We start from the raw sequence: 27,536 nt of genomic DNA, 5'->3' as shown, positions 1-27,536 counted from the left end.
TTTTATGACACTTTATTCCTCCATTACATTGCATTTCAAAGTGACATATTGTCTTTTTTTTTACTCAACTACAGCTTTAGTTATTAGTTACTCCCAGATTAAGAATTTTCATACAGAACATGATCATTTTATAAAATATGATGTATTGTTGTAAACACATTGAGCTGTCAGGAAGGAGGATCAGAACTCAGGTGTAGACTGGAGTAGGTGGTAAAGAATCTTATTTTATTGAAGCTGTGAGTGTGGGCTGGAAGTTGGGGTGCTGGATCTGAAGATGGCTGGACTGGCAGTGTGGGTGCAGGGTCTGAAGATGGCTGGACTGGCAGTGGGGGGTGCTGGGTCTGAAGATGGCTGGACTGGCAGTGGGGGTGCTGGTCTGAAGATGGCTGGACTGGCAGTGGGGGTGCTGGGTCCGAAGATGGCTGGACTGGCAGTGGGGGTGCTGGGTCTGAAGATAGCTGGACAGGCAGTGGGGGTGCTGGGTCTGAAAATGGCTGGACTGGCAGTGGGGGTGCTGGGTCTGAAGATGGCTGGACTGGCAGTGGGGTGCTGGGTCTGAAGATGGCTGGACTGGCAGTGGGGGTGCTGGGTCTAAAGATGTCTGGACTGGCAGTGGGGGTGCTGGGTCCGAATATGGCTGGACTGGCAGTGGGGGTGCTGGGTCCGAAGATGGCTGGACTGGCAGTGGGGGTGCTGGGTCCGAAGATGGCTGGACTGGCAGTGGGGGTGCTGGGTCTGAAGATGGCTGGACTGGCAGTGGGGGTGCTGGGTTGTGTTCCTCAGTGCGGCTGCAGACTTGCTGTTCCAGTGCGTGGCTATCGGCAGCAGAGGACTCTGAGGTTATTTCTGAGAACAGAGATCTTCCAGTTAGTGCCGTCAGGGAGCGGAGCAGACAGGAAGTACAACAACAACAAGAAACTAGACTAGATCCAACTCTCGAAGGCTGGTGAAAAAGCATACTCAGTGGTAAGGAACAATCCAGCAGGGAGAGGAAAGTCAGACTGACATCTGAAGGCAGATGATGGAGCAGGATGAGTAGCAGGGGCGCTGATTGGACCTGGTACCGGGGGTCCTCACTCACTCTGTGGAACAGAAACACAGACAGACAGAGAAAGAAAACAAAAAAAAACACACCAAACACACGGCAGGCATAACAAAATGAAGAAATAAACCAAAACACACACACACACACACACACACACACACACACACACACACACACACACACACACACCAGACTGTCACCGTGCAGAAGTCACGGCAGGCGGGGGCGTGACATGAGCTACCTGTCGACTAGCTACAACAATACAATGCTGCTTACTCACCACCTGCAATAATAATTCACTTTCATAAGGTATCATATATTGTCAATTATTTTATAATGAGTACTTTTACTTCTAATGGAGTATTTTACACTGCGGTATTGCTACTTTAACTTAAAATATAAGTATAAAAAGCTCCTTATGATAAAAAAAAATTCTAAACAAAAGATGAATACAATCTACATCTGAATCAATGCAGTGAAACGTTAAAATGGGTTTGTCTGTTTACCTGTTCTCATCTTCATCATGAAGCAGGAACCAAACAGGGGGGGCACTCACCTTAGCAGACGCTGAAAAACTGGTTCCACCACGATTGACTATAATACTTACCCACCTGTACATCTATGGAAATGCCCCCCCCCCCATCTGAAAGAACTACTCACCCCTCTAACTAACCCTCGATCCCTCCGTTCAACAAACTCAAACCGCCTCCTTCTCCCCAGGACTAATCTCAGCTCCGTGGCTGATCGGGCTTTCTGTTCTGACGCTCCCGACCATCTGAGGGAACCTCAAACTATTGAGACTTTTAAAAAAACGACTAAAAACATTTCTATTTAAGAACTTCTGAGTTTTAATTAACCCTGCAAGTCTATTTGTATTTTATATTGATGTTTTTACCGTGCTTTTATGATCTTAACTGTAGCACTTTGAGATTTACTCCAAATGTAAAGTGCATTACAAATAAAATCTATTATTAAATCTATTATTAAGTCTTTTTCAAAGTTTTTGTCGCTGTTTCTGAAGTTTGTCACCTTTTTTTTTTTTTTTGAAGGTTTTGTCGCTTGTTCTGACCTATTCTTGCCTTTCTTCCTTACGTCTTGTCTTTTTATCTTCGAAGTTATTTTTTTAAAGATAATTTTTTTGGCCATTTTCAGCCTTTATATCTACAGGACAGCTGAAGACATGAAAGGGAAGAGAGAGAGAGGGGGGAATGACATGCAGCAGAGGGCTGCCTCTATATAAACCTCTATATATGGGCGCCCGCTCTACCAACTGAGCTATCCGGGCGCCCTTCTTAAAAATGTTTGTCTCTTTTTTCAAAGTTTATTCTGCTTTTATCGAAGTTTGTCACTTAGGCTACTTGAATTTTTCACTTTTGTCGCGCTAGTGTTGCCTTCCTTATTTCTACTGTGTTTTTTTTAGGAAGTTTTTATTACTATTTTCAACCTAGTCTTGCCTTACTTTCTTCTTTCTACTGTCTTTAGGGTCTAACCCTAACCCTAAGGTCTCTGCCAGAACCTAACCAAAGCTAAATTAGGACAGGTGTTGGGCTAACCTTGGTTAAATTCGGTCAGATTGGGTCAGGTGGCGTTAAGTTAGGACACTGTTATTTGCACAATGCTTTTTGACTCTAGGGTGTTATCATGTGGTTACAAGGATATTTGATGGTGGTTGCTAATGTTTTGAAAGAATATTTTACTTTTCTATACTTCTTATTTGTCAAATGTGAAATGTTTGCCGTCTCCCTCAATTACCTCTCTCTATTTGGTGCCATTTTTCTGATTGCTCTACTTTTATCTTAATTGATATATATTAACAAGTACGAGTTTGCGTGACCTGACTGGCATTGGCCCGTTGCGAAGATTTAACATACTTTCTGAGTTGTGGCATAACTCAGAGATATTCTCCATCTTCTTCGCATTTATTTCCTTCCTCTCTACTTTCAGTTTTTGCTTCATCATTTCCCTCTCCACCTTAAATTTTTGTCTGCGTTTGTACAGGACCAGCTCCCTCCTTCGATCAAGCAGTCGTTCTTTTTCTGCCATTTTCTCTGGATTCCTGAGGGGATCTGTAACCAAAAGCATATGAAAGGTTAAGTCTGGAGTCCAGTTGTACACTTGCACCCGTCCCAAAAGGAAATAATCAACAGATTTGTTTTGTTGCAAGTTAAAAATATATGTTGGCCTGGTGCCATAAGTGAGATAAGAGCTATCTTAGCTTAACTGAGTATGTTTCCTTTGTTCTCCATGATAATTAAATAAGATAAATAAATTAACTCATGAAAGGAATATGTGCCCACTGTAAGATAAAAATACATTTCTGACAGTGTAAACAGATGTAAACAGATACACGTTTATTCTTTCCCTGCAGAACAGGATAACACGAGGCAACTTTGGGAGTTTATTCAGAAATAGAAAGTATTCTCACTGCTGCCTTTATTAGGCAAACAATCTACACAACGTTGATTAGCTGAACAAATGATCCATAAATAGACCAAATTTTAAACTCATAATAGTACTATATATTAAAGACTGAAGTGTGTTAAGTATGCAGCTAACCTGGCTCTCTCCAAAATTCAAAAACACACCGAGCAACACCTCTAATTAACACACCTTGGGTGTTTCATTGTAACGGTTCAATGTAATGTAACTAGCCTGTATTAGTCACATGGGCTGGTTTTCTGACTACTTTTACTTACTTTCAATGAATTTAGTGAATAATAATTTCACTTTTTAGGACTTTAAATGAAGGACTTTTACTTGTAATGGAGTTCTTTTTTTTGTTTTACATAGTGGTGTTGGAACTTTTACTAGTGAAGAAATTTAATAACTTGTTCCACCACTGATCTACTGTGATCTAAAAAGGAGACTATACATACACCTGTATGACATTTTATGTGACAAAATGTAAGTTTACTTTCTTACCATGACGCAGGAGGTAGCGCTCATCCACAAAGGTTGATTGGATGTCCCTGGCAATGCGTTTTATCTTGCGATTGAGCCACCAAATGTATATTCTTGAACGCAGACCAAACGTTTTCCTCTCCTTCTCCTGGTTCTTTCTCTTCATCTCTTCACACCTCTCTCTTTCTCTTTTTAAACCCTCCTCCTCCAAACGCTGCTTTTCTCTTTCAATGATCTCCCTCTCCCTTCTCGCACTCAGATAGATAGATAAATGGCTATTATCCCTTCTTTCTTGCTGCCTCCTTGTGGTAGAAGGCTCGTCGTCTTCAGAAGACGAAGATGTAGAGGAAGGGCTGTCACCACTTCGTCCGTCCTGCCTCAAGGTGTCTGAAGGGTTCAAATCTCCACGAAACAAAGGTCTCTCACCCCTTCGTACGTGCTCCCACCAGATGGTAGGCTGGTCAATGTCAACGCAGGGCAAATGGTTCTCACCAATTCCTCCATTCTGCCTAAAGGTGGTAGGAAGGTTGATGTCTACGAAGGACAAAGGACTTCGTTGTTGCTGCCTCCTTGTGGTAGAAGGCTGGTCATCTTCAGAAGATGACGACAAAGTGCTCTCAGCCCTCCGTGCTTGCTGCCGCCTCCGAGTAGTAGGCTGACTGTCTTCAGAGGATGAAGAGGAAGGGCTCTCCAACCTTCGTACTAGCAGCCTGGTGGTACAACGCTGGTCATCTTCTGAAGATGACGACGAAGGGCTCTCACCCTTCCCTGCTTGCTGCCGCCTCCGAGTAGTAGGCTGACTATCTTCAGAGGATGAAGAGGAAGGGCTCTCAAACCTTTGTACTCGCTGCCTGGTGGTAGAAGGCTCATCCTCTTCAGAAGAGGAAGACAAAGAGCTCTCTCTCCTTTGCCTGCTCTCCTTCATGACGGTAGAATGGTTGGTGCCCACGATGAACAATGAGCTCACATCCCTTTGTACTGGCAGCCTGGTGGTACAACGCTGGTCATCTTCTGAAGATGACGACGAAGGGCTCTCACCCCTCCATGCTTGCTGCCGCCTTGGTGTAGAAGGCTGCTTGTCTTCAGAGGATGGGCTCTTAAACCTTCGTACTAGCAGCCTGGTGGTACAACGCTGGTCATCTTCTGAAGATGACGACGAAGGGCTCTCAACCCTCCATGCTTGCTGCCGCCTTGGAGTAGTAGGCTGCTTTTCTTCAGAGGATGAAGAGGAAGGGCTCTCACCCCTTCGTACTCGCTGCCTGGTGGTAGAAGGCTCATCCTCTTCAGAAGAGGAAGACAAAGAGCTCTCTCCCCTTTGCCTGCTCTCCTTCATGTCGGTAGAAGTGTTGGTGCCCACGATGAACAATGAGCTCACATCCCTCCATGCTTGCTGCCTGGTGATAGAGGGCTGGTTTTCTGCACAAGACAAAGGGCCCTCACCCCTTTCTCTGTGCTCCTTCACCATGTTAGAAGGGTTGGTGTCTCCACTAGACGAAGGTCTCTCACCCCTTCGTCCGTGCTCCCTCAAGATGGTGGGAGGGTTGAGGTCTTCAGGAGACGAAGGTCTCTCACTCCTTCGTTTGGACTTCTTCGAAGAAGAGTCCATACCTCCTGAAGACCGTGGTCTCGTAAAGACCTTTTGTCCAAAAATGGATCTAAACATTTTCTCAATGATTTTTCCTTGTATACTGGCGTTGTGAAACTGCAAGTACAAACACACAAACACACACAGCAATTACTTCACTGATAATCACATTATTGTTTCAAGCAGCACACTAAGCAAGTTATTTCACTTAACTAAACCTTCTAACTGAACTTAAATAAACTGAGAAATATTTCTCTGGTCACACATCATTATTGCACTGTGCTTGATAAAAAAGAAAAGGCAAAAGGTCTGCCCCAAATATCACTTAGAATAATAGAATAATAAGTATACTTATATTATATAGACTTCAGACTATAGTATAATGTACTTTCAAATAAATAAAACAAGTATTAATGTATGTCAGACACATAACCATTGACATACTATAGCTGCAACTAGTAGGCTACAGCAGTGACGGACTGGGATCAAAAAACGGCCTTTGGCATTTGCAACACAGGCTCTATTTTCAAACCACACCAACCCATAGAAATAAAAATGGATAGAAAGGCCATTTCCATTCAAATCAACGTAGCAGAAAGGTGTACTGTTGCCATGTTAACGTATAAACTTCAACAAACCGTGGAGTAGTAACGTTACGAGGCAGAGAGCCAGCCGCTAAATGAGTCAAATTAACTTCATGCCATTTTATTTATATGCACCAACGTCATAAAACATACAAAAAAACAACAAAAAAGCAAAAATGTGCCGACAACAGTTTAACATCTTAAAGCATCTGCAGACCACTAGGTGGCGGTGCTACAACATGATACGCTCCAGTAAAGGCACAGCCAGCACAAATACAACGGCTCGACGTTAAAGCACAGCTAGCTATATAACACAACAGCTCCACCAAAACACAGAAAGAGCAATGCACGGCTACAGTTCAAATTACAAGAGTTTCACAAAAATATGCAGCTGCTAACGTTAATATTAGCTGAAGCAACACACTCTTTTTTTTGGAAAATAAATCACTTAATTTAGCACGTTTTGCACCAGAAGCCAACCTTGCTTTCTTTGTTTTCTCTCTCTTTTTCTCGGCTCCCCCCTTTGGTCGTTTCGTGCCGCGATACATTTTCTTGTATCTTGGTGGTGGTCAGTGATAATGGATTCAGCGCTAAAAAAATCATTTTGAAACTATCATAGACTTCTATTGTAGTTGCTAGCTCTCGCCGTTCACTGGTACATGGTACTGTAAACATTTCCATGGCAACAGTGACTTGGACCAAACAATGACGTCGTCGTAGCGTTTAGAATTTTGGCTAGTGTTGTTTAATAAAATAACTTTTTGAAAAATAACAAGACAAATTATTATTATTTTATTATCATTATTATATATATTTTTAATCAGTACGGGCCCATAAAGGATGGCCAGTCCGTCACTGGGCTACAGTCAGAATGATAATATTAGACAATATTTCTACTATTAGTAGGAATAATAAAAACACTACAATGAAAGCAGTGTTTTCTACGACTAGCTAGCTCAGAAGACATCTTCACTGTAACACGACAAGACATGTTGGTTTTAGATCAACAACCCACAGGTCATTTTAAAACAGGACGTATTTAGTCATACGTTTGAGAAATAATCTTTAATTCACATGTGATCTGTGATAAAAGCTGCAGAATTCAATGTCACAAGTGCAGGGACTGCAAACCTCTTAGCTAGCTAGTCTATACTCGTTGGTCAAATTAAAGTTTCCTCGAGTGCAAGGAAACACTACACACGTAGTCAATTTTGTGCACATGCAATTTAGGCAACACGTAATGCAGCATTTAATAATTAAAATTGTTTTGTGCAAGAGACAAAATGCATTTGCATCTCCTGATCACAGACAGCACCTCTGATAGCTGGAATATAACTGATGCAAAAAGATATTTATTTGACAGAAAATTGTGAGGAAAGTAAATGTACTCCTTCCCCAACAAAATACGGCTCTACTTAACAGAAAGAGTTGAGTAAAAAAAGTAGTTTCAGCTCTGCTGTAAAGTGCGACTTACCTCTCCAAAGGATTGTGTTGAAAGGAACTCTGTGTGCCAGTTCTGTTGTTTTGTTTTGTTTTTGATTTTAAATAAAAGCAAAGGTTGAGTCTACCGTTGCGCAAAGTCTACGTTCAGTTACGCGTTCTGATTCGTCGACTGACCGTAGACTCCTCCAATTAAATCGCTCCGTTTGACTGTAAACTACCAATTGAAAACGTGGGATTCTTGACCGCAGCTACCAATCACACGCCGACATTCAAAGCTGTACCTGCCGCTGCGGTCAACGCGGTCAACGGAGGTCTCCGGTGATAGTAGCCTACAGTATTTCTGGTAAGTCTGAATCAAATAATTATTTATAACACTCACTGCTTATATTTTTACTAAGCCTGAAATAATCAATTCTTCATTACACTCAATGTTTGTACTTCCCAGTTGATTTTTTTGATTGTTTTGGAAAAGCTAGCTAATGCTATCAACTAGCTAAAGGTAGATATAGCGAGCTAGCCAGAGGGAAATGGGCTGAAAAGTGGATGAAATGTCAACTTCAGAAGTTATATGAACCTCAAAGTTATCTTCATCTGAAGAGCTGTCATCAGGGTGGAGCAGTTGTCATCCTGCTCTGACACGTCCTCCCGGCTGTGTGATAAAAGGGTATCAATGACCTTTTGTACGCTAACATAAAATGCATTGTCATATGAAATTGAAAACATAATATAAAATAATGTTAAAATAAAACTAATAACGTTGTGGTGTTACTGTGTCTAAGTGTATTTCAGTATCTATAAGTGAAGATGGCAACCCCATTAATCCGCATCGTCAACCCAGAGGCCCCTGCACACCGTCAACAGACAGGCCATACTGATGGCGACTAAAGAGGCCCGTTGCTGTCGGGAGAAAAAGATGGTCTTCCCTAAACCTCCACAGGAGCTGCTCTTCCAGGACAGCGCCCTGACACACGCGGAGAAGCTCCTTTGAGTAGAGGGCATCCCTGCACCGTCGTGTCAGCTGTGCCTGGGAAAGCTGCTAGTCCCTTTTGACCAGTGTGATAATGCACCCTTCCACTGGCTTGTCGCAGATGATGTGGGTGAAGTAGTAAGCATATTATATTCAATACCATTGTTGGCTGAGCATTTTTTTATTGCATGTTTAAAGACAAAACTACTTTATTCAGTGTTTATTATTTATCTATGCAAAGTTTTCTTTACTCATCTATCTATAAATTGCAGGAACGTCTGTCTGTCTGTTTGGGTGTTAAGCGCAAATCTCTCGAACCGTTCTACCGATGGATTTCAAACTTGACAGGTGTCTTGGTACGGGCACGAGTAAGTGCAATGCCAAGTTTGACCTTGTTTGGATAAGAAATGCAAAAGATATCGTCGGTAAAAGAAGCACACATTGGCTTTTGCCGCTCTAGCCGCTGGCCACTCCCCCTCTGCTCACTGAGTGAACAGGAACAGAGACGGAGAGAGAGAGAGAGCAGCAGAGCTTTGGACAGCTAAAATGTGACATACACCTCAGGCCCACAAAAATGTGCAAAGTAGCACTACGTTAACGATCAAAAGATACGAGACAATCTCTCTCTCTCTCCCTCTCTGCATCTCTCTCTCTCTCTCTCACACACACACACACACACACAAATGGTCCGGTTCTGGTGGTTGATGATCGTAGATATGTGCTGATTAGCTCTCATAACGGGCCGGGTGGGTAGCACACTGCCATGACTCCATGATGCTAAAGTCTGATTACTCCACATTGTCATTGTGATATTTTGTGATTACATTTTGAATCTGCAGCATTCTCTATCAGGTAAATACAGTAGTTCAATTTTATTTAGAGTATCAAATCATAACAAGAGTTATCTCGAGACACTTTAAAGATAGAGTAGGTCTAGACCACACTCTATAATTTACAAAACCCCAACAATTCTAATAATTCCCCCAAGCAAGCAGTGCAGCAGTGGCGAGGAAAAACTCCCTATTAGGAAGAAACCTCGGACAGACCCAGGCTCTTAGTAGGCGGTGTAGTACAATGTCTGCCTCTGATGTAGACGTAGCCTACGCTGTAAGTCAGTAGTATAGGCTATACAGTGGAGACTATAGAGTGGTGTGGGGTCTTTCTGTAAGTAATTTTGGGTTACAATTTGGTTTTGAAGAATTCTACAAGGAGCAATACCACAGGCCAAGCAGTCGGCCCGTTCCAAACAGACATATTTTCAACGGGCACCGCACTAGTCATCTTAATTGCAGTTTAACTCATGATGTTGATGGTACTAGGTTGAAGTAGGGTATAAGTAACATATAAACCCAGAAAAAACTATGAATTCTACTATTCAACTACCGGTTTTTACTATGTGATGTTTAACCTACTTGTCACATAAGTAGCACTTTTTAATGTAAGCCAATCAGATTTGTCAATATTAAGTTATTGAAGCACATGTATGACATGTGCCTGCTGATCCCAAGGTGCAAAGAAACTGAAGATATATCTTAAAATATTATTTAAGAACTACTTTTGATGCGAGCAAACAGACCACATGCTCTATCATTACAGCAGCAGCACAGTGTGGTTCATTATGGGAGTGTTTACAGGGAGGGAACAATGTGAAATCTCTCATTTCTGCAATGTTCACACACTACAAATGAGTGAGCACATCAATTAATTACATAAATATTTACTGTATATAACAGACAATATAATTTCAAATCACACCACGATTATTCCAACAACAAAAAGAAGACTCAGGTATTTGTATCCTAGATCACACTGGAGCAAATAGCTCAGTCAAAGCATTTACGACCTGATGTATCCTTCTGCAACACCTTCAGGCTACTTTTGAAAATATTTAAAGAGACCAGCTCCATATTTAAGAATGGTTATGCGTATATAATGCAGTATGAATGCCTAATGGGTCCTTGCTCACTTTTGTTATGCTTACAGAGCCTGTGATACTTTTCTGGGGGCTACAGATGGCTTAATGAGAAGTATGATATGTATTATCATTGTCGGTAATGTATGGACCTGCAAAATCATAATAATAAACAAAAAAAAAAGAGACCAGCTCCACTAGACCAAGATCAGTGTGCAGCACCAAATTCCAAGTCCAGGAGCAGCATACATAGAAGATACATAGAAGCCTTTCTTTTGCATTTCAAATGGACGTTGAGGACAGAGAGATGAGATTTGAAATAAACCTTAGTGCTCCGTGGTATCTAAGGAGTGAAGCCATTAATAAGATACATACATATGTTAAAACATCACCATAGTCAATCACAGACAAAAAGCAGCAACAAGCTTAGAAAGAAAAGCATTTAAGGTCTATTTCTGCAATAAAAACCAAGCCTCACATTACAAGGCATGTTGGAAGTTTACCTTTTTTTCTGCATTAATAACAAAGCTAAAAAGCTGGTCACTTTTTCAAATGCCATTTATGAAATAAAAGTGAAAACAGATTTAAATTGGTTATAAACACCCAGATATTAGACTTAAATTTTACCGAAAATGTATGGGTAAGTATAGATTAAACATCTGAAAAGTGATGTTGGTGGGCTTAATAAGCACGTTTACCCTATATAATTTCAGCATGCTTGACAAGCACCAGTCAGAGGTCCAAACCCACATCGGAAGGGAGAGGTGGGGAACCGGTGGGTGAAAGACCTCCTCGCTGAATACGCTGGGAGCTTCCCACAAATCTCCCGTCACCTCGAAGCCAACAGAATGTGCACCTGTACAAGTCTGGCTACCACACCTGGGTATACCTCACTTCATCTTTGTAAAGAGTTACACATTTTCAGTTAAATACCCAATACTATCTATGTAAACATGCAAGAAAAAAGCGTTGACCTTTATTTGATTTTTTCCCCTCTATCTGTACTTTAGGTACACCACATCTGCGACGTTTCCAGCTGGTACACCATGCTGGCAGAGGTCCTGTGCTGCGGGCCGTGTACCAAGGCAGGCAGGAGTAAGGAAGGTGTGACAGTGGGTCGCTGCGTGGGATTCCGCTATTTTATCACAACTTAGCGAGGCTCACCAAGCTATGTTCCCTGCCATCCTCACCAGCAAGTGAGTACACAAACATGAAGATGAAGGGCTCTCACCCTTCCATGCTTGCTGCCGCCTTGGAGTAGAAGGCTACTTGTCTTCAGAGAATGAAGAGGAAGAGCTCTCGCCCTTTCGCCTGCGCGCCTTCATTATGGTAGAAGGGTTGATGCCTCCACTAGACTAAGGTCTCTCACCCCTTCGTTCTTGCTGCCTGGTGATAGAGGACTGGTTTTCTGCACAAGACAAAGGGCCCTCACCCCTTGGTGTCTCCACTAGACGAAGGTCTCTCACCCCTTCGTCCGTGCTCCCACAAGATGGTGGGAGGGTTGAGGTCTTCAGGAGACAAAGGTCTCTCACTCCTTCGTTTGGACTTCTTCGATTAAGAGTCCATATCTCCTGAAAGACCGTGGTCTTGCAAAGAATTTTAGTCCAAAACTGGATCTAAACATCTTCTCGATTATCTCTTGTTTGTATACTGCCGTTTTGAAACTGCAAGTGCAAACACACAAACACACACAGCAATACTTCAGAAGATGAAGAGGAAGAGCTCTCAATCCTGTTTTCTTGCTGCCTCCTCGTGGTAGAAGGCTGGTCATCTTCAGAAGATGAAGATGAAGGGCTCTCACCCCTCCATGCTTGCTGCCGCCTTGGAGTAGAAGGCTGCTTGTCTTCAGAGGATGAAGAGGACGGGCTCTCTCCCCTTCGTACTTGCTGCCTGGTGGTAGAGGGCATGTTTTCTGCACAAGACAAAGAGCTCTCTCCCCTTTGCCTGCTCTCCTTCATGTCGGTAGAAGGGTTGGTGCCCACGATGAACAATGAGCTCACATCCCTCCATGCTTGCTGCCTGGTGATAGAGGACTGGTTTTCTGCACAAGACAAAGGGCCCTCACCCCTTTCTCTGTGCTCTTTCACGATGTTAGAAGGGTTGGTGTCTCCACTAGATGAAGGTCTCTCACCCCTTCGTCCGTGCTCCCTCAAGATGGTGGGAGGGTTGAGGTCTTCAGGAGACAAAGGTCTCTCACTCCTTCGTTTGGACTTCTTCGAAGAAGAGTCCATACCTCCTGAAGACCGTGGTCTCGTAAAGACCTTTTGTCCAAAAATGGATCTAAACATTTTCTCAATGATTTTTCCTTGTATACTGGCGTTGTGAAACTGCAAGTACAAACACACAAGCACACACAGCAATTACTTCACTGATAATCACATTATTGTTTCAAGCAGCACACTAAGCAAGTTATTTCACTTAACTAAACCTTCTAACTGAACTCAAATAAACTGAGAAATATTTCTCTGGTCACACATTATTATTGCACTGTGCTTGATAAAAAAGAAAAGGCAAAAGGTCTGCCCCAAATATCACTTAGAATAATAATAATAAGTATACTTATATTATATAGACTTCAGACTATAGTATAATGTACTTTAAAATAAATAAAATCAAATGAAAATTATAATGAGGAGTACCTTCATCGTAAGGATCTGTACACCACACTCCTCTTGACTGTATCAGAAGCCGGAGGGATTGTCTCTGTATCTGGACACACCTTCCAGGCTCCACCTCCTCAGAGAGCGCTTCCATCCACGCTGCTCCTGCACCACCCCGTCCTGCTGGCAGAGGCCAACAATGTGCAGGATTACCGGAACCAGATCCTCTCCACTTTTGGCACTGTGCTGAAAATTGATTCCACCAAGAAAGTATGTAAATCACAAAAATTATGCTATTCTGTATTCTGTATGGTGTAAAACATTAGCAGTAATGTTTTTTGTTTTGATTCAGCTTTAATTGAACCCATTTTAACACTGTTGACAGAAATAGAATCACATTATTCAAACTTAACATATTTTTTTAGGTGGTAAAGAATCTGTCTGGCGGGGGCAAAGGCTCAGCTGAGCGGTTGACCAGCATCGGAAACGAGCAGTCCCAGATAGTTTTGTTTGTGCTAACCTGTGAGGAGTCCACCGAGAAGCTGAAACCAATGTGCCGTGGAGTCATGGACAGGTTCCGGCTGGCCAACCAAGCTGTGCCCAAAATCCTACATGTGGACCGTGGGTGTTGCCCTGCACAGGGACCAACAGGGACGGAGACTTTGTTCCAGCCTTGGGGGCAGGCACGGCGTTATGGGTGGGCCTGACGGGCCTAGGCCCACCCACTTTTCAACAGGCCCACCCAAAACATTTCCTCAAAAAACATTAATGAATTAATATATTATAATTTGGTGAAGAATTATTAAAAATCGGCAAATAATCTCATAATTTGTGCTAAAATTGTCTAAATGTTTAGTTTTCAAAAACAATTTAAAAAAAACTGGTCATGTCTATTTTTATGTTTCTGCGCAAGTTCAGCAGACAGTGAGGTTCGGGTCGGATGTAGCTTGTCGGTATGCTAGGCTAGCTCCCAGTGATCTGAGAGTGAACATCATTTCCAGTAAAGGACAAGGTTGCAACAGTCGTTGTTTAGGTACCTTACACGTGCACGAACGGTATCTGAGTCATTGCTGCAACCAGGAGATGAAGGAGAGCTGAGATCCACAACGCCGAGCACATCTTTGTCTCGGCCACCGCAGGATGCTAACGCGGCTAGCGCGGCCAGCGCCGGTGCTATACTGCCTCTGCCTCGCGAGTGGATGATATAGCCCCTATGGATACAGCCCTGTGGATCGGTCTTCCGTGGATGAGCCCGCAACTCAACCAGTGCTAAAGTATCCGGTCACTTCTTCTGCTGAGTTTAATTGTGTAGGACCGCCAGAGGATAACAGTAAGGTATGTGAAGGCTACTCTGCCTGTATTGTATTATGTCGTTATATGAGATATATGGATTAAAATAATCAATTCATAACCCGCTACAGAAGCTGCAGGCGCAGTTCTATTTCTATAACAGCTTGTTACTGTTGTCAAGTTGTTGTTCCCTCCTGGTTTTCTCTTGTTATGGCCAATAATGCTTTAGGGCTATTAATGCGATTTATTTATTTTTGTTAAACATGTTTATAACATGAATCATCACACTAATGTAAGGAAATAACGTGAGTCTTGTTTTATGTTTTATGGTGCGTAATGGAGATTCCAAAGCGCTCTTCTTTAGGGCAGAACCAAGGAGAGCGATCGCGGATAGGTCCGTCCTTTGCACCGAAACTTTTTACAATGCAACAACATATTTAAAGAGCATCAAGCTATTACAATATTTATTATGTAAGCACATATCATATATATAATATAACAGTAGTCATTTGTATTAAGTTAAACAGGGATTTGATAACGTTTTTAATTTAAGGCCCACCCACAATTGGTCTGGCCCATCCAAAACTGGAATCCCGGCGCCATGCCTGCTTGGGGGGACAGTGGTATGGTTGTGAGTCTGGACATCTTCCGCTGGATCCACCGGGTTGACGCAGCCATAAACACACTGCAAGTATGCTGTGTTCAAGTCGGCTCTAGCTGGGGCTGTGATGGCCTGCGACCGCACCGACCTGGAGCTGCTCATCAAAGCCAAGAACCCGGCAATGCTGAACTCTGTCCCAGACAAAGATATTGTCCGGCTTTACATTTCAAGGGACCACCTCAAACACCACGTGAGGAGGGTCACACCTCGCCATCGAGAAGGTAAGAGGTTCCGCTGGGCTGGACCTCTTCAAAACACCTGGTATTAAAGACAACATACAAAACAGCTATTATTATTATTATTATTAATATTATTACCAGCAAAACAGATAGTGTAGCATAGGTAATGATCATAACACACTGTATCTCTGTATGAATCTGTATTTACAGAGGCCATTGATGAGATGTGGGCGAGCCAGCAGCGACACCTGGAGTGCATCCAGGATCCACCAGGCCTGACGGTTCTGCTCTGTGCTGGTGGAGATTGGCCTGACGGAGGACAAGCTGTCACTAAGCTCAGAGCAGAGGAACCACGTCCTGGACGCCTGGAGCAAAGTGGACGAGCATGACAAACAGCCACAGCAGTTTAACCAGCGGTACAGAACCCACTGGGACAACAGCCTGCACTGCCGAGCCAAAAGAGACGACCTTGTTGATGCTGCTGTAGTACACCTATGGACATATGGCGATAGAAACAAAAAAGTACCTCTAGGCCTTTGGGTGCTGCTCTGCTGAAGAGTAAATAAACTATCTGATAAGAACTTCCATGATCCTTAATACTATCAATAAACAAATAAATATTAAAGGTACTCTAAGCGATGTCACGCGTTTTTCAGGCTGCAACATTTTTTGTCACATACAGCAAACATCTCCTCACTATCCGCGAGCTGCCGGTCCGCTAAACACACTGTAAAAAAACGCAGTCCCTAGGGTCCACACACGCCAACAAAAACAAAGTGGTCCAACCTGGACCATGCTAACATACACAAACTGTGGATTTTCTTTGTGGGGGGTTAGTGCTCTGAAGCACAGCAGGGAGGGAACGGGATGAGGAGGAGGGAGGAGCGAGCTAGTATTCGTTTCGTTTGAAAATACTTTGAACGTCAACAAGAAGTAACGTCACCCAATATCGCTTAGAGCACCTTTAATACAACCCTCAAATGAAAACTATAGTCGAATCTAACTTCATCATCTTATACTTTTAGTGGGGTGAGTGACATCACCCATCACAATACTTGAAAGAAGTTAATGTGATATTCAAAAATGGCATTTGTGCTCCCTGTACATAGTGATACATGACATACAAACACAATAATGTCAAAGGATAATGGCTTTATTCTGGATTCATTGAGTAAGTGTGCTTAATGAGTTGTATAATTGTTGAATATATCATATTTGCAGTTGTTTGTACTGTTTATTTCAACATCAGTAGTCTAGTGCTCACTAAATAGTTTGACCACTTGGGAGAGACCCTGAATTCATTGCCATCTTCTGATATTTACATATTTGTCCACTAGAAGGCGCACCTACACACACCTGCAAAATGTCACCCAACCAGGTCGGCACTGTCGCCTGCGACGAAAACAATACTTCATATATATATATATATATATATATACTTCATCCATCATGGAATAAAATATTTGTTGACCTTTTAACCTAGCTTCATGTCTTGTTTGTAGCTTGTAGCCATATAGCTCCAGCTTTCAGGCAATATGTTTGGTGTCTTTGTAACGTTAGCACTTCTAGAAGTTTAGTAATCTGGCCTGGAAGACAGTGACTTTTCGGAGACTTTTCAAAGACTTTACGTACTTTTGCGACTTTGAGTATATCCAGACTTTTCGGGTTATTTAGCTTATGACATACAAATATTTTCTGTTTTTTCATTCTCAGTGTGTAATCTAAAGGGAACTGTACTAAATAATGAATGAAAACAGTCAAAGCTGTAATAAGCTTACACTTCACTTTTTCGGTCAGAATAAACTTCCTTTGGTTTGTCACTACTTGAAAAAAAAATAAAACAAGTTGTATAGTTTGGAAATCACAATTACCCAGAGCCCACACTGACACTATGCAATGCTTATTTTGTCAAACTGCCATTTTAAACCTCAAAATCATTCCAAATAAATGAAGATTATTAAAATAGTCTAATTAAAAGCTGGAAAGCTAGAACCATGACATGTTGACATGGCATTTATGCCTAAAAAAATGACTCAAAATAGTTGCCACTTCATTTTCTGTGAATCAGTTGCATTGATTAATTGACTAATTGTTATATTCTGTAATGCATCATATTTTAGAAGCTAATCTCACATCACCAGACTTTACGCACTAAAAATAACTGGCTAAGTTTCCAACAGAACAATGAGGGAGATGTCAATTATAGCGAAAACACCAGTGTGGCCTTTAAGCTTTCACATACAAATGATATTATATTTTTATGAAATATGATGCATTAATAATGATTAAACTACCAAAAATAATAACTCATTAGCATTTGTTACATCTAGATACAACATTACAATGCTGCTTTAATCTTGAATTCTGAGGTGATTCAGCTTCATTGTTACTGTTATTTATATGAGTTAACTGGATGCAACTCAGTACAAATACACATGAAGAAGAATCATATTTATCTGTAAAAACACTGAGCATGAACCAAATAATGATGTGACTACAAGGTGATGCAAAATGCATACCAACACGTCTTTGGATTATCACTTTAATATTTGTTCAATGTCGATTTATTTTCTTTCTTTTATCCAATATTCACTACTGAGCTCCCAAAGGGACCTTATTTATATTTAGTGTCCCAAAAAATGGTTTTAGCACAGAATACAATTCCCAGTTGTTGGTATAGTTACTTCTAAAAAGTTGCAGTTAACTTTTACCTTAGAAACAGACTTTTTGTCACCTTTCTTTGAGTAAAACACTGGTGTGTCTCTATAGATCAGTCAGGGCCGAACTGGGTGGATGATACAGAACCTGGATGTCTTTAAGGATGATGTCAGGACTAATTACCTCTTTATCTTCTTCTCCAGCCTTGTTTTCTTCTCCTCCTTCATCTTCCTCTTCACCAATGGTAGACTGAATATACTCAAATACTAAAGTACAATTTTGAGTTGTTGCACCATAGTATTTTCATTTTATGACACTTTATTCCTTCATTACATTGCATTTCAAAGTCATTTCATTTATGAAACGTACGTACGACCTAAAACAGGCGTACGACGGGCGTACGCCGATTCCTACGCAAAGCTCGGCATTTATCAATTTGGACGTGAGCGTAGGCTGCGATCAAATCTCACGTCTGGTCTGAACTCGTGTACGCAAGTTCTCGAGTCAGTGTGGACTTGCGGTGCAGCAAGTTTAACAGGAGAAGGAGAAGTCATCAGTTATCAGCAATGGCAGATCTGGCTCTTTTAGAAGACCTCTATGCGCCGGTCTGCAACATTGTTTTAGCCTGGGGGGTTCTGCACAACATCTCGCAGGAAAACACGGTGCCATAAATGTAGCGATGGAGCCAGATGACCCGATGCCCAGAGAGCAGTGTCCAGAACAGCCACCAACTGAGGGCTCTTTCAAGTGAATGATTTATTTCTGCCACTGACCAAGTTATTTTGGCTGGTTTTCCCAGCCCCTCTGCTGTCAGGAGACAGGGTCCAGCACGGGGGGCGGAGGACACGCGCTCTCCCTCAGCTGTTGCCTCGTTCCGACAACACTGTTGACCGCATCAGTGATCTCTTTTCATCCCGCATTCTTTCTACAGCCTTTAATACCAGTTTTCAGGCTGCCAAATAGTACACACTTTAATGCAAATGAACCTGAGAAATCAGGGTTTCAATCTCCACCTCTGAAAAGTGTTGCTTCTCAGCCGGATTACGTCTCGCGATGTCGTAAATTGTAGGGGCGAGGCCTCAAAACCCAGAATATATTGGGGCGTGCTATTTAAATGACGATCGTTTCCAGCCGCCGCATTTATCAATGTACGACCATTCTTACGCTCGGATTGGTGTGATACGAACTTTTAATGAATCCCACGTGAAGCCTGTCGTAAGATGATTTCTGCGCTCATATCTGCGCTGGTTTCTACGTTAGGTTGATAAATGAGGGCCATTGAGCTGTCAGGAAGGAGGATCAGAACTCAGACTGGAGTATTTGATTTGATTTGATTAGGATCCCCATTAGCTGATGCAGAACATCATTCACTCTTCCTGGGGTCCACACAAAACATAAAACTACATTTTCAGACAAAACATTCATATAATATAAAAATAAGAGCAGTATAGCTAGTATTATTTTCCTTGTGTATATAGATATACATATTCCTTTCCATGTATTCTAATAGTAATATATGATATCACAATAAATACATAAGCACAGAATATAGTAAAAATTCAATCTTACAACATCTTTGTTTACATATCAATATTCCTATACATAAACTAAGTACAAAAATATGGTTACAGTCTTAGGGCTCTTACATGATCCTTTACTTGTTTTTTAAAACTTGATTTATTATGCGCTTTGGCAATCTCTGCTGGAAGTGAGTTCCGAGCAACCATCCCTCGATACAATACTGTACGTTGCATTGATTGTGATCGGGCTCTAGGAATTTTAAAAAGACCTCTAGCGGCATGTCTAGTGGAGGATTTATGCGCTAAATGTAAGTTGACTATACACACAATTTGGAATTTTTAATTCATTCATGTTTCTAACAAAAGCCAGGAGTGATGCTGAAAGTCTCTCCGCAACTTTCAACCAGGAGAGTTTGACATGCATGTTGTTTACATTCGACCTGAGTGGATGTTGAAGGGCAAGACGCGCTGCTCTGTTCTGAACCAGCTGCAGTTTATCTAGATCTTTCTTTGCAGCACTTGACCATATCATTGGGCAATAGTCAAGATGTGATAAAACTAGAGTGTGCAGGACTTGTTTGGTCAGGTGTGGTGTTAAAAAAGCCGAGCATCTTTTTATAACAGATATTCCTCCCCATCTTTGCAAAAAGATAATCTTAAATGTCTTGTCCACAAGAGAGTACAATCTAAGAAGACCAAGCTTTGTTTCTTCTACTTGTTCAACAGCTACTTTATTCAACATAAAATTCAGCTGAGGCCTAGAGCTCAAGGAATGATTTGTACCAAATACAATGCTTTTAGTCTTTGACATGTTTAGGAATAGTCTATTGTTAGTAACCCATTCTAGTGCTACCTGCAACTCTTTCTTTCCACTCTAAATGTTTTGTGTCAGAAAAGCTTCCATTAAAGAAAACTTTGTGTTCTGTAGGATACATCATTTTCTATCCATGATAAAGCAGATGCAGCAAAATCATAACATGCAAGTTTTTCCAATAATAATTTGTGATCAATGACATTAAATGCAGCACAGTACAGCTCCCACAATATTCCTCTGATCAATTTCCTTTAACCAATCATCCGTCATTTGTGTAAGTGCAGTGCATGTTGAGTGACCTGATCAAATTGTTAACAGAGAAGTAGCACTGTATCTGGTCAAATACAATTTGTTCCAATAGTTTGCTAGGAACAGGCAACAAACTAATAGGTCGGCTGTTAGTGCCGGTGAAGGCAGCCCGAGCTTTCTTGGGTAAAGGAATAACTTTAGCTTCTCTCCAAATTTGAGGAAAAACATTACTTTTTAGGAGTAGGTGGTAAATAATCTTATTTTATTGAAGCTGTGAGTGTGGGCTGGCAGTGGGGGTGCTGGGTCCAAAGATGGCTGGACTGGCAGTGGGGGTGCTGGTCTGAAGATGGCTGGACTGGCAGTGGGGGTGCTGGTCTGAAGATGGCTGGACTGGCAGTGGGGGTGCTGGGTCTAAAGATGTCTGGACTGGCAGTGGGGGTGCTGGGTCCAAAGATGGCTGGACTGGCAGTGGGGGTGCTGGTCTGAAGATGGCTGGACTGGCAGTGGGGGTGCTGGGTCTAAAGATGTCTGGACTGGCAGTGGGGGTGCTGGTCTGAAGATGGCTGGACTGGCAGTGGGGGTGCTGGTCTGAAGATGGCTGGACTGGCAGTGGGGGTGCTGGGTCTGAAGATGGCTGGACTGGCAGTGGGGGTGCTGGGTCTAAAGATGTCTGGACTGGCAGTGGGGGTGCTGGGTCCGAATATGGCTGGACTGGCAGTGGGGGTGCTGGGTCCGAAGATGGCTGGACTGGCAGTGGGGGTGCTGGGTCCGAAGATGGCTGGACTGGCAGTGGGGGTGCTGGGTCTGAAGATGGCTGGACTGGCAGTGGGGGTGCTGGGTTGTGTTCCTCAGTGCGGCTGCAGACTTGCTGTTCCAGTGCGTGGCTATCGGCAGCAGAGGACTCTGAGGTTATTTCTGAGAACAGAGATCTTCCAGTTAGTGCCGTCAGGGAGCGGAGCAGACAGGAAGTACAACAACAACAAGAAACTAGACTAGATCCAACTCTCGAAGGCTGGTGAAAAAGCATACTCAGTGGTAAGGAACAATCCAGCAGGGAGAGGAAAGTCAGACTGACATCTGAAGGCAGATGATGGAGCAGGATGAGTAGCAGGGGCGCTGATTGGACCTGGTACCAGGGGGTCCTCACTCTGTGGAACATGTAGGGGGAACAGAAACACAGACAGAGAAAAAAAACAACAACACCAAACACATGGCAGGTATAACAAAATGAAGAAATAAACCAAAAACACACACACACACACACACACACACACACACACACACACACACACACACACACACACACACACACACACACACACACACACACACACACACACACACACACACACACACACACACACACACACACACACACACACACACACACACACAGTGCAGAAGTCACGGCAGGCGGGGGCGTGACATGAGCTACCTGTCGAACCTACCTGTATAAGTATAAAAAGCTCCTTATGATAAAAAAAACTTCTAAACAAAAGATGAATACAATCTACATCTGAATCAATGCAGTGAAACGTTAAAATGGGTTTGTCTGTTTACCTGTTCTCATCTTCATCATGAAGCAGGAACCAAACAGGGGGGGCACTCACCTTAGCAGACGCTGAAAAACTGGTTCCACCACGATTGACTATAATACTTACCCACCTGTACATCTATGGAAATGCCCCCCCCATCTGAAAGAACTACTCACCCCTCTAACTAACCCTCGATCCCTCCGTTCAACAAACTCAAACCGCCTCCTTCTCCCCAGGACTAATCTCAGCTCCGTGGCTGATCGGGCTTTCTGTTCTGACGCTCCCGACCATCTGAGGGCACCTCAAACTATTGAGACTTTTAAAAAAACGACTAAAAACATTTCTATTTAGCAGAACTTATGAGTTTTAATTAACCCTGCAAGTCTATTTGTATTTTATATTGATGTTTTTACCGTGCTTTTAAAATCTTAACTGTAGCACTTTGAGATTTACTCCAAATGTAAAGTGCATTACAAATAAAATCTATTATTAAATCTATTATTAAGTCTCCTCAGGACTCAGGACCCACTCCACCTGTGATCCATTGATCTAATCCAGTGTTTCTCAAATGGGGGTACGTGTCCCCCTAGGGGTACTTTGGAAAACTGCAGGGGGTACGTGACATTTTTTGAAAAATGTTTTTCAGTTATAAGACTGTAGTTACTTTACTGTCTTTTTTTTCTCCAAGTTTGTCGCTTTTTTCAAAGTTTTTGTCGCTGTTTCTGAAGTTTGTCACTTTTTTTTTTGAAGGTTTTGTCGCTTGTTCCGACCTATTCTTGCCTTTCTTCCTTACGTCTTGTCTTTTTATCTTCAAAGTTATTTTTTTAAAGATAATTTTGTTGGCCATTTTCAGCCTTTATATCTACAGGACAGCTGAAGACATGAAAGGGAAGAGAGAGAGAGGGGGGAATGACATGCAGCAGAGGGCTGCCTCTATATAAACCTCTATATATGGGCGCCCGCTCTACCAACTGAGCTATCCGGGCGCCCTTCTTAAAAATGTTTGTCTCTTTTTTCAAAGTTTATTCTGCTTTTATCGAAGTTTGTCACTTAGGCTACTTGAATTTTTCACTTTTGTCGCGCTAGTGTTGCCTTCCTTATTTCTACTGTGTTTTTTTTAGAAGTTTTTATTACTATTTTCAACCTAGTCTTGCCTTACTTTCTTCTTTCTACTGTCTTTAGGGTCTAACCCTAACCCTAAGGTCTCTGCCAGAACCTAACCAAAGCTAAATTAGGACAGGTGTTGTGCTAACCTTGGTTAAATTAGGTCAGATTGGGTCAGGTGGCGTTAAGTTAGGACACTGTTATTTGCACAATGCTTTTTGACTCTAGGGTGTTATCATGTGGTTACAAGGATATTTGATGGTGGTTGCTAATGTTTTAAAAGAATATTTTACTTTTCTATACTTCTTATTTGTCAAATCTGAAATGTTTGCCGTCTCCCTCAATTACCTCTCTCTATTTGGTGCCATTTTTCTGATTGCTCTACTTTTATCTTAATTGATATATATTAACAAGTACGAGTTTATGACCTAGACTGGCATTGGCCCGTTACGAAGATTTAACATACTTTCTGAGTTGTGGCATAACTCAGAGATATTCTCCATCTTCTTCGCATTTATTTCCTTCCTCTCTACTTTCAGTTTTTGCTTCATCACTTCCCTCTCCACCTTAAATTTTTGTCTGCGTTTGTACAGGACCAGCTCCCTCCTTCGATCAAGCAGCCGTTCTTTTTCTGCCATTTTCTCTGGATTCCTGAGGGGATCTGTAACCAAAAGCATATGAAAGGTTAAGTCTGGAGTCCAGTTGTACACTTGCACCCGTCCCAAAAGGAAATAATCAACAGATTTGTTTTGTTGCAAGTTAAAAATATATGTTGGCCTGGTGCCATAAGTGAGATAAGAGCTATCTTAGCTTAACTGAGTATGTTTCCTTTGTTCTCCATGATAATTAAATAAGATAAATAAATTAACTCATGAAAGGAATATGTGCCCACTGTAAGATAAAAATACATTTCTGACAGTGTAAACAGATGTAAACAGATACACGTTTATTCCTTCCCTGCAGAACAGGATAACACGAGGCAACTTTGGGAGTTTATTCAGAAATAGAAAGTATTCTCACTGCTGCCTTTATTAGGCAAACGATCTACACAACGTTGATTAGCTGAACAAATGATCCATAAATAGACCAAATTTTAAACTCATAATAGTACTATATATTAAAGACTGAAGTGTGTTAAGTATGCAGCTAACCTGGCTCTCTCCAAAATTCAAAAACACACCGAGCAACACCTCTAATTAACACACCTTGGGTGTTTCATTGTTACGGTTCAATGTAATGTAACTAGCCTGTATTAGTCACATGGACTGGTTTTCTGACTACTTTTACTTACTTTCAATGAATTTAGTGAATAATAATTTCACTTTTTAGGACTTTAAATGAAGGACTTTTACTTGTAATGGAGTTCTTTTTTTTGTTTTACATAGTGGTGTTGGAACTTTTACTAGTGAAGAAATTTAATAACTTGTTCCACCACTGATCTACTGTGATCTAAAAAGGAGACTATACATACACCTGTATGACATTTTATGTGACAAAATGTAAGTTTACTTTCTTACCATGACGCAGGAGGTAGCGCTCATCCACAAAGGTTGATTGGATGTCCCTGGCAATGCGTTTTATCTTGCGATTGAGCCACCAAATGTATATTCTTGAACGCAGACCAAACGTTTTCCTCTCCTTCTCCTTTCTCTTCATCTCTTCACACCTCTCTCTTTCTCTTTTTAAACCCTCCTCCTCCAAACGCTGCTTTTCTCTTTCAATGATCTCCCTCTCCCTTCTCGCACTCAGATAGATAGATAAATGGCTATTATCCCTTCTTTCTTGCTGCCTCCTTGTGGTAGAAGGCCTCGCCGCCTTCAGAAGACGAAGATGTAGAGGAAGGGCTGTCACCACTTCGTCCGTCCTGCCTCAAGGTGTCTGAAGGGTTCAAATCTCCACGAAACAAAGGTCTCTCACCCCTTCGTACGTGCTCCCACCAGATGGTAGGCTGGTCAATGTCAACGCAGGGCAAATGGTTCTCACCAATTCCTCCATTCTGCCTAAAGGTGGTAGGAAGGTTGATGTCTACGAAGGACAAAGGACTTCGTTGTTGCTGCCTCCTTGTGGTAGAAGGCTGGTCACCTTCAGAAGATGACGACAAAGTGCTCTCAGCCCTCCGTGCTTGCTGCCGCCTCCGAGTAGTAGGCTGACTGTCTTCAGAGGATGAAGAGGAAGGGCTCTCAAACCTTCGTACTCGCTGCTTGGTGGTAGAAGGCTCATCCTCTTCAGAAGAGGAAGACAAAGAGCTCTCTCCCCTTTGCCTGCTGTCCTTCATGACGGTAGAAGAGTTGGTGCCCACGATGAACAATGAGCTCACATCCCTTCGTACTAGCAGCCTGGTGGCACAACGCTGGTCATCTTCAGAAGATGACGACGAAGGGCTCTCACCCCTCCCTGCTTGCTGCCGCCTCCGAGTAGTAGGCTGACTATCTTCAGAGGATGAAGAAGAAGGGCTCTCAAACCTTCGTACTCGCTGCCTGGTGGTAGAAGGCTCATCCTCTTCAGAAGAGGAAGACAAAGAGCTCTCTCTCCTTTGCCTGCTCTCCTTCATGACGGTAGAATGGTTGGTGCCCACGATGAACAATGAGCTCACATCCCTTTGTACTGGCAGCCTGGTGGCACAACGCTGGTCATCTTCTGAAGATGACGACGAAAGGCTCTCACCCCTCCATGCTTGCTGCTGTCTTGGTGTAGAAGGCTGCTCGTCTTCAGAGGATGAAGAGGACGGGCTCTTAAACCTTCGTACTAGCAGCCTGGTGGTACAACGCTGGTCATCTTCAGAAGATGACGACGAAGGGCTCTCAACCCTCCCTGCTTGCTGCCGCCTTGGAGTAGTAGGCTGCTTGTCTTCAGAGGATGAAGAGGAAGGGCTCTCACCCCTTCGTACTCGCTGCCTGGTGGTAGAAGGCTCAACCTCTTCAGAAGAGGAAGACAAAGAGCTCTCTCCCCTTTGCCTGCTCTCCTTCATGTCGGTAGAAGGGTTGGTGCCCACGATGAACAATGACCTCACATCCCTCCATGCTTGCTGCCTGGTGATAGAGGGCTGGTTTTCTGCACAAGACAAAGGGCCCTCACCCCTTTCTCTGTGCTCCTTCACCATGTTAGAAGGGTTGGTGTCTCCACTAGACGAAGGTCTCTCACCCCTTCGTCCGTGCTCCCTCCAGATGATGGGAGGGTTGAGGTCTTCAGGAGACGAAGGTCTCTCACTCCTTCGTTTGGACTTCTTCGAAGAAGAGTCCATACCTCCTGAAGACCGTGGTCTCGTAAAGACCTTTTGTCCAAAAAAGGATCTAAACATTTTCTCAATGATTTTTCCTTATATACTGGCGTTGTGAAACTGCAAGTACAAACACACAAACACACACAGCAATTACTTCACTGATAATCACATTATTGTTTCAAGCAGCACACTAAGCAAGTTATTTCACTTAACTAAACCTTCTAACTGAACTCAAATAAACTGAGAAATATTTCTCTGGTCACACATCATTATTGCACTGTGCTTGATAAAAAAGAAAAGGCAAAAGGTCTGCCCCAAATATCACTTAGAATAATAATAAGTATACTTATATTATATAGACTTCAGACTATAGTATAATGTACTTTCAAATAAATAAAACAAGTATTAATGTATGTCAGACACATAACCATTGACATACTATAGCTGCAACTAGTAGGCTACAGCAGTGACGGACTGGGATCAAAAAACGGCCTTTGGCATTTGCAACACAGGCTCTATTTTCAAACCACACCAACCCATAGAAATAAAAATGGATAGAAAGGCCATTTCCATTCAAATCAACGTAGCAGAAAGGTGTACTGTTGCCATGTTAACGTATAAACTTCAACAAACCGTGGAGTAGTAACGTTACGAGGCAGAGAGCCAGCTAAATGAGTCAAATTAACTTCATGCCATTTTATTTATATGCACCAACGTCATAAAACATACAAAAAAAAACAACAAAAAAGCAAAAATGTGCCGACAACAGTTTAACATCTTAAAGCATCTGCAGACCACTAGGTGGCGGTGCTACAACATGATACGCTCCAGTAAAGGCACAGCCAGCACAAATACAACGGCTCGACGTTAAAGCACAGCTAGCTATATAACACAACAGCTCCACCAAAACACAGAAAGAGCAATGCACGGCTACAGTTCAAATTACAACAGTTTCACAAAAATATGCAGCTGCTAACGTTAATATTAGCTGAAGCAACACACTCTTTTTGTTTGGAAAATAAATCACTTAATTTAGCACGTTTTGCACCAGAAGCCAACCTTGCTTTCTTTGTTTTCTCTCTCTTTTTCTTGGCTCCCCCCTTTGGTCGTTTCGTGCCGCGATACATTTTCTTGTATCTTGGTGGTGGTCAGTGATAATGGATTCGGCGCTAAAAAAATCATTTTGAAACTATCATAGACTTCTATTGTAGTTGCTAGCTCTCGCCGTTCACTGGTACATGGTACTGTAAACATTTCCATGGCAACAGT

General features: G+C 42.4%; 1 protein-coding gene and 1 long non-coding RNA gene across 8 annotated transcripts; one reads left to right on the top strand and one right to left on the bottom strand.

The window, feature by feature from the left end:
* Positions 1-2,522: 2,522 nt before the first annotated feature.
* LOC114555112 (general transcriptional corepressor trfA-like) lies at positions 2,523-27,536 on the bottom strand. 6 transcript variants are annotated; one of them, XM_028577243.1, is made up of 5 exons: positions 13,558-13,743; positions 13,077-13,283; positions 12,382-12,764; positions 3,968-4,857; positions 2,523-3,111 (listed from the first exon to the last, which is right to left on the bottom strand). In XM_028577243.1, the coding sequence occupies exons 2-5, from the start codon at positions 13,080-13,082 to the stop codon at positions 2,837-2,839; spliced, it is 1,554 nt and encodes a 517-aa protein (XP_028433044.1). In that variant the 5' UTR covers positions 13,083-13,283; positions 13,558-13,743; the 3' UTR covers positions 2,523-2,836. The 6 variants fall into 6 exon arrangements, with proteins under 6 accessions (XP_028433044.1, XP_028433042.1, XP_028433043.1 ...); XM_028577241.1 differs by lacking the exons at positions 12,382-12,764; positions 13,077-13,283; positions 13,558-13,743 and adding exons at positions 4,933-5,004; positions 5,137-5,648; positions 6,596-6,813 and having other exon boundaries at positions 3,968-4,656; XM_028577242.1 differs by lacking the exons at positions 13,077-13,283; positions 13,558-13,743 and adding an exon at positions 27,327-27,536.
* Positions 7,643-12,776, top strand: LOC114555113 (uncharacterized). Of its 2 annotated transcripts, none has more exons than XR_003692532.1 (4): positions 7,643-7,901; positions 8,338-8,651; positions 11,151-11,320; positions 11,448-12,776. It is a non-coding gene; the product is annotated as an uncharacterized LOC114555113 (long non-coding RNA). The 2 variants fall into 2 exon arrangements; XR_003692533.1 differs by having other exon boundaries at positions 8,338-8,663.

Source organism: Perca flavescens, chromosome 5 (assembly GCF_004354835.1).
Source record: "Perca flavescens isolate YP-PL-M2 chromosome 5, PFLA_1.0, whole genome shotgun sequence".
Lineage (NCBI taxonomy): Eukaryota > Metazoa > Chordata > Actinopteri > Perciformes > Percidae > Perca > Perca flavescens.
Note: the sequence above shows the minus strand (reverse complement) of the source record. Positions and strands in the feature narration are given on the sequence as shown.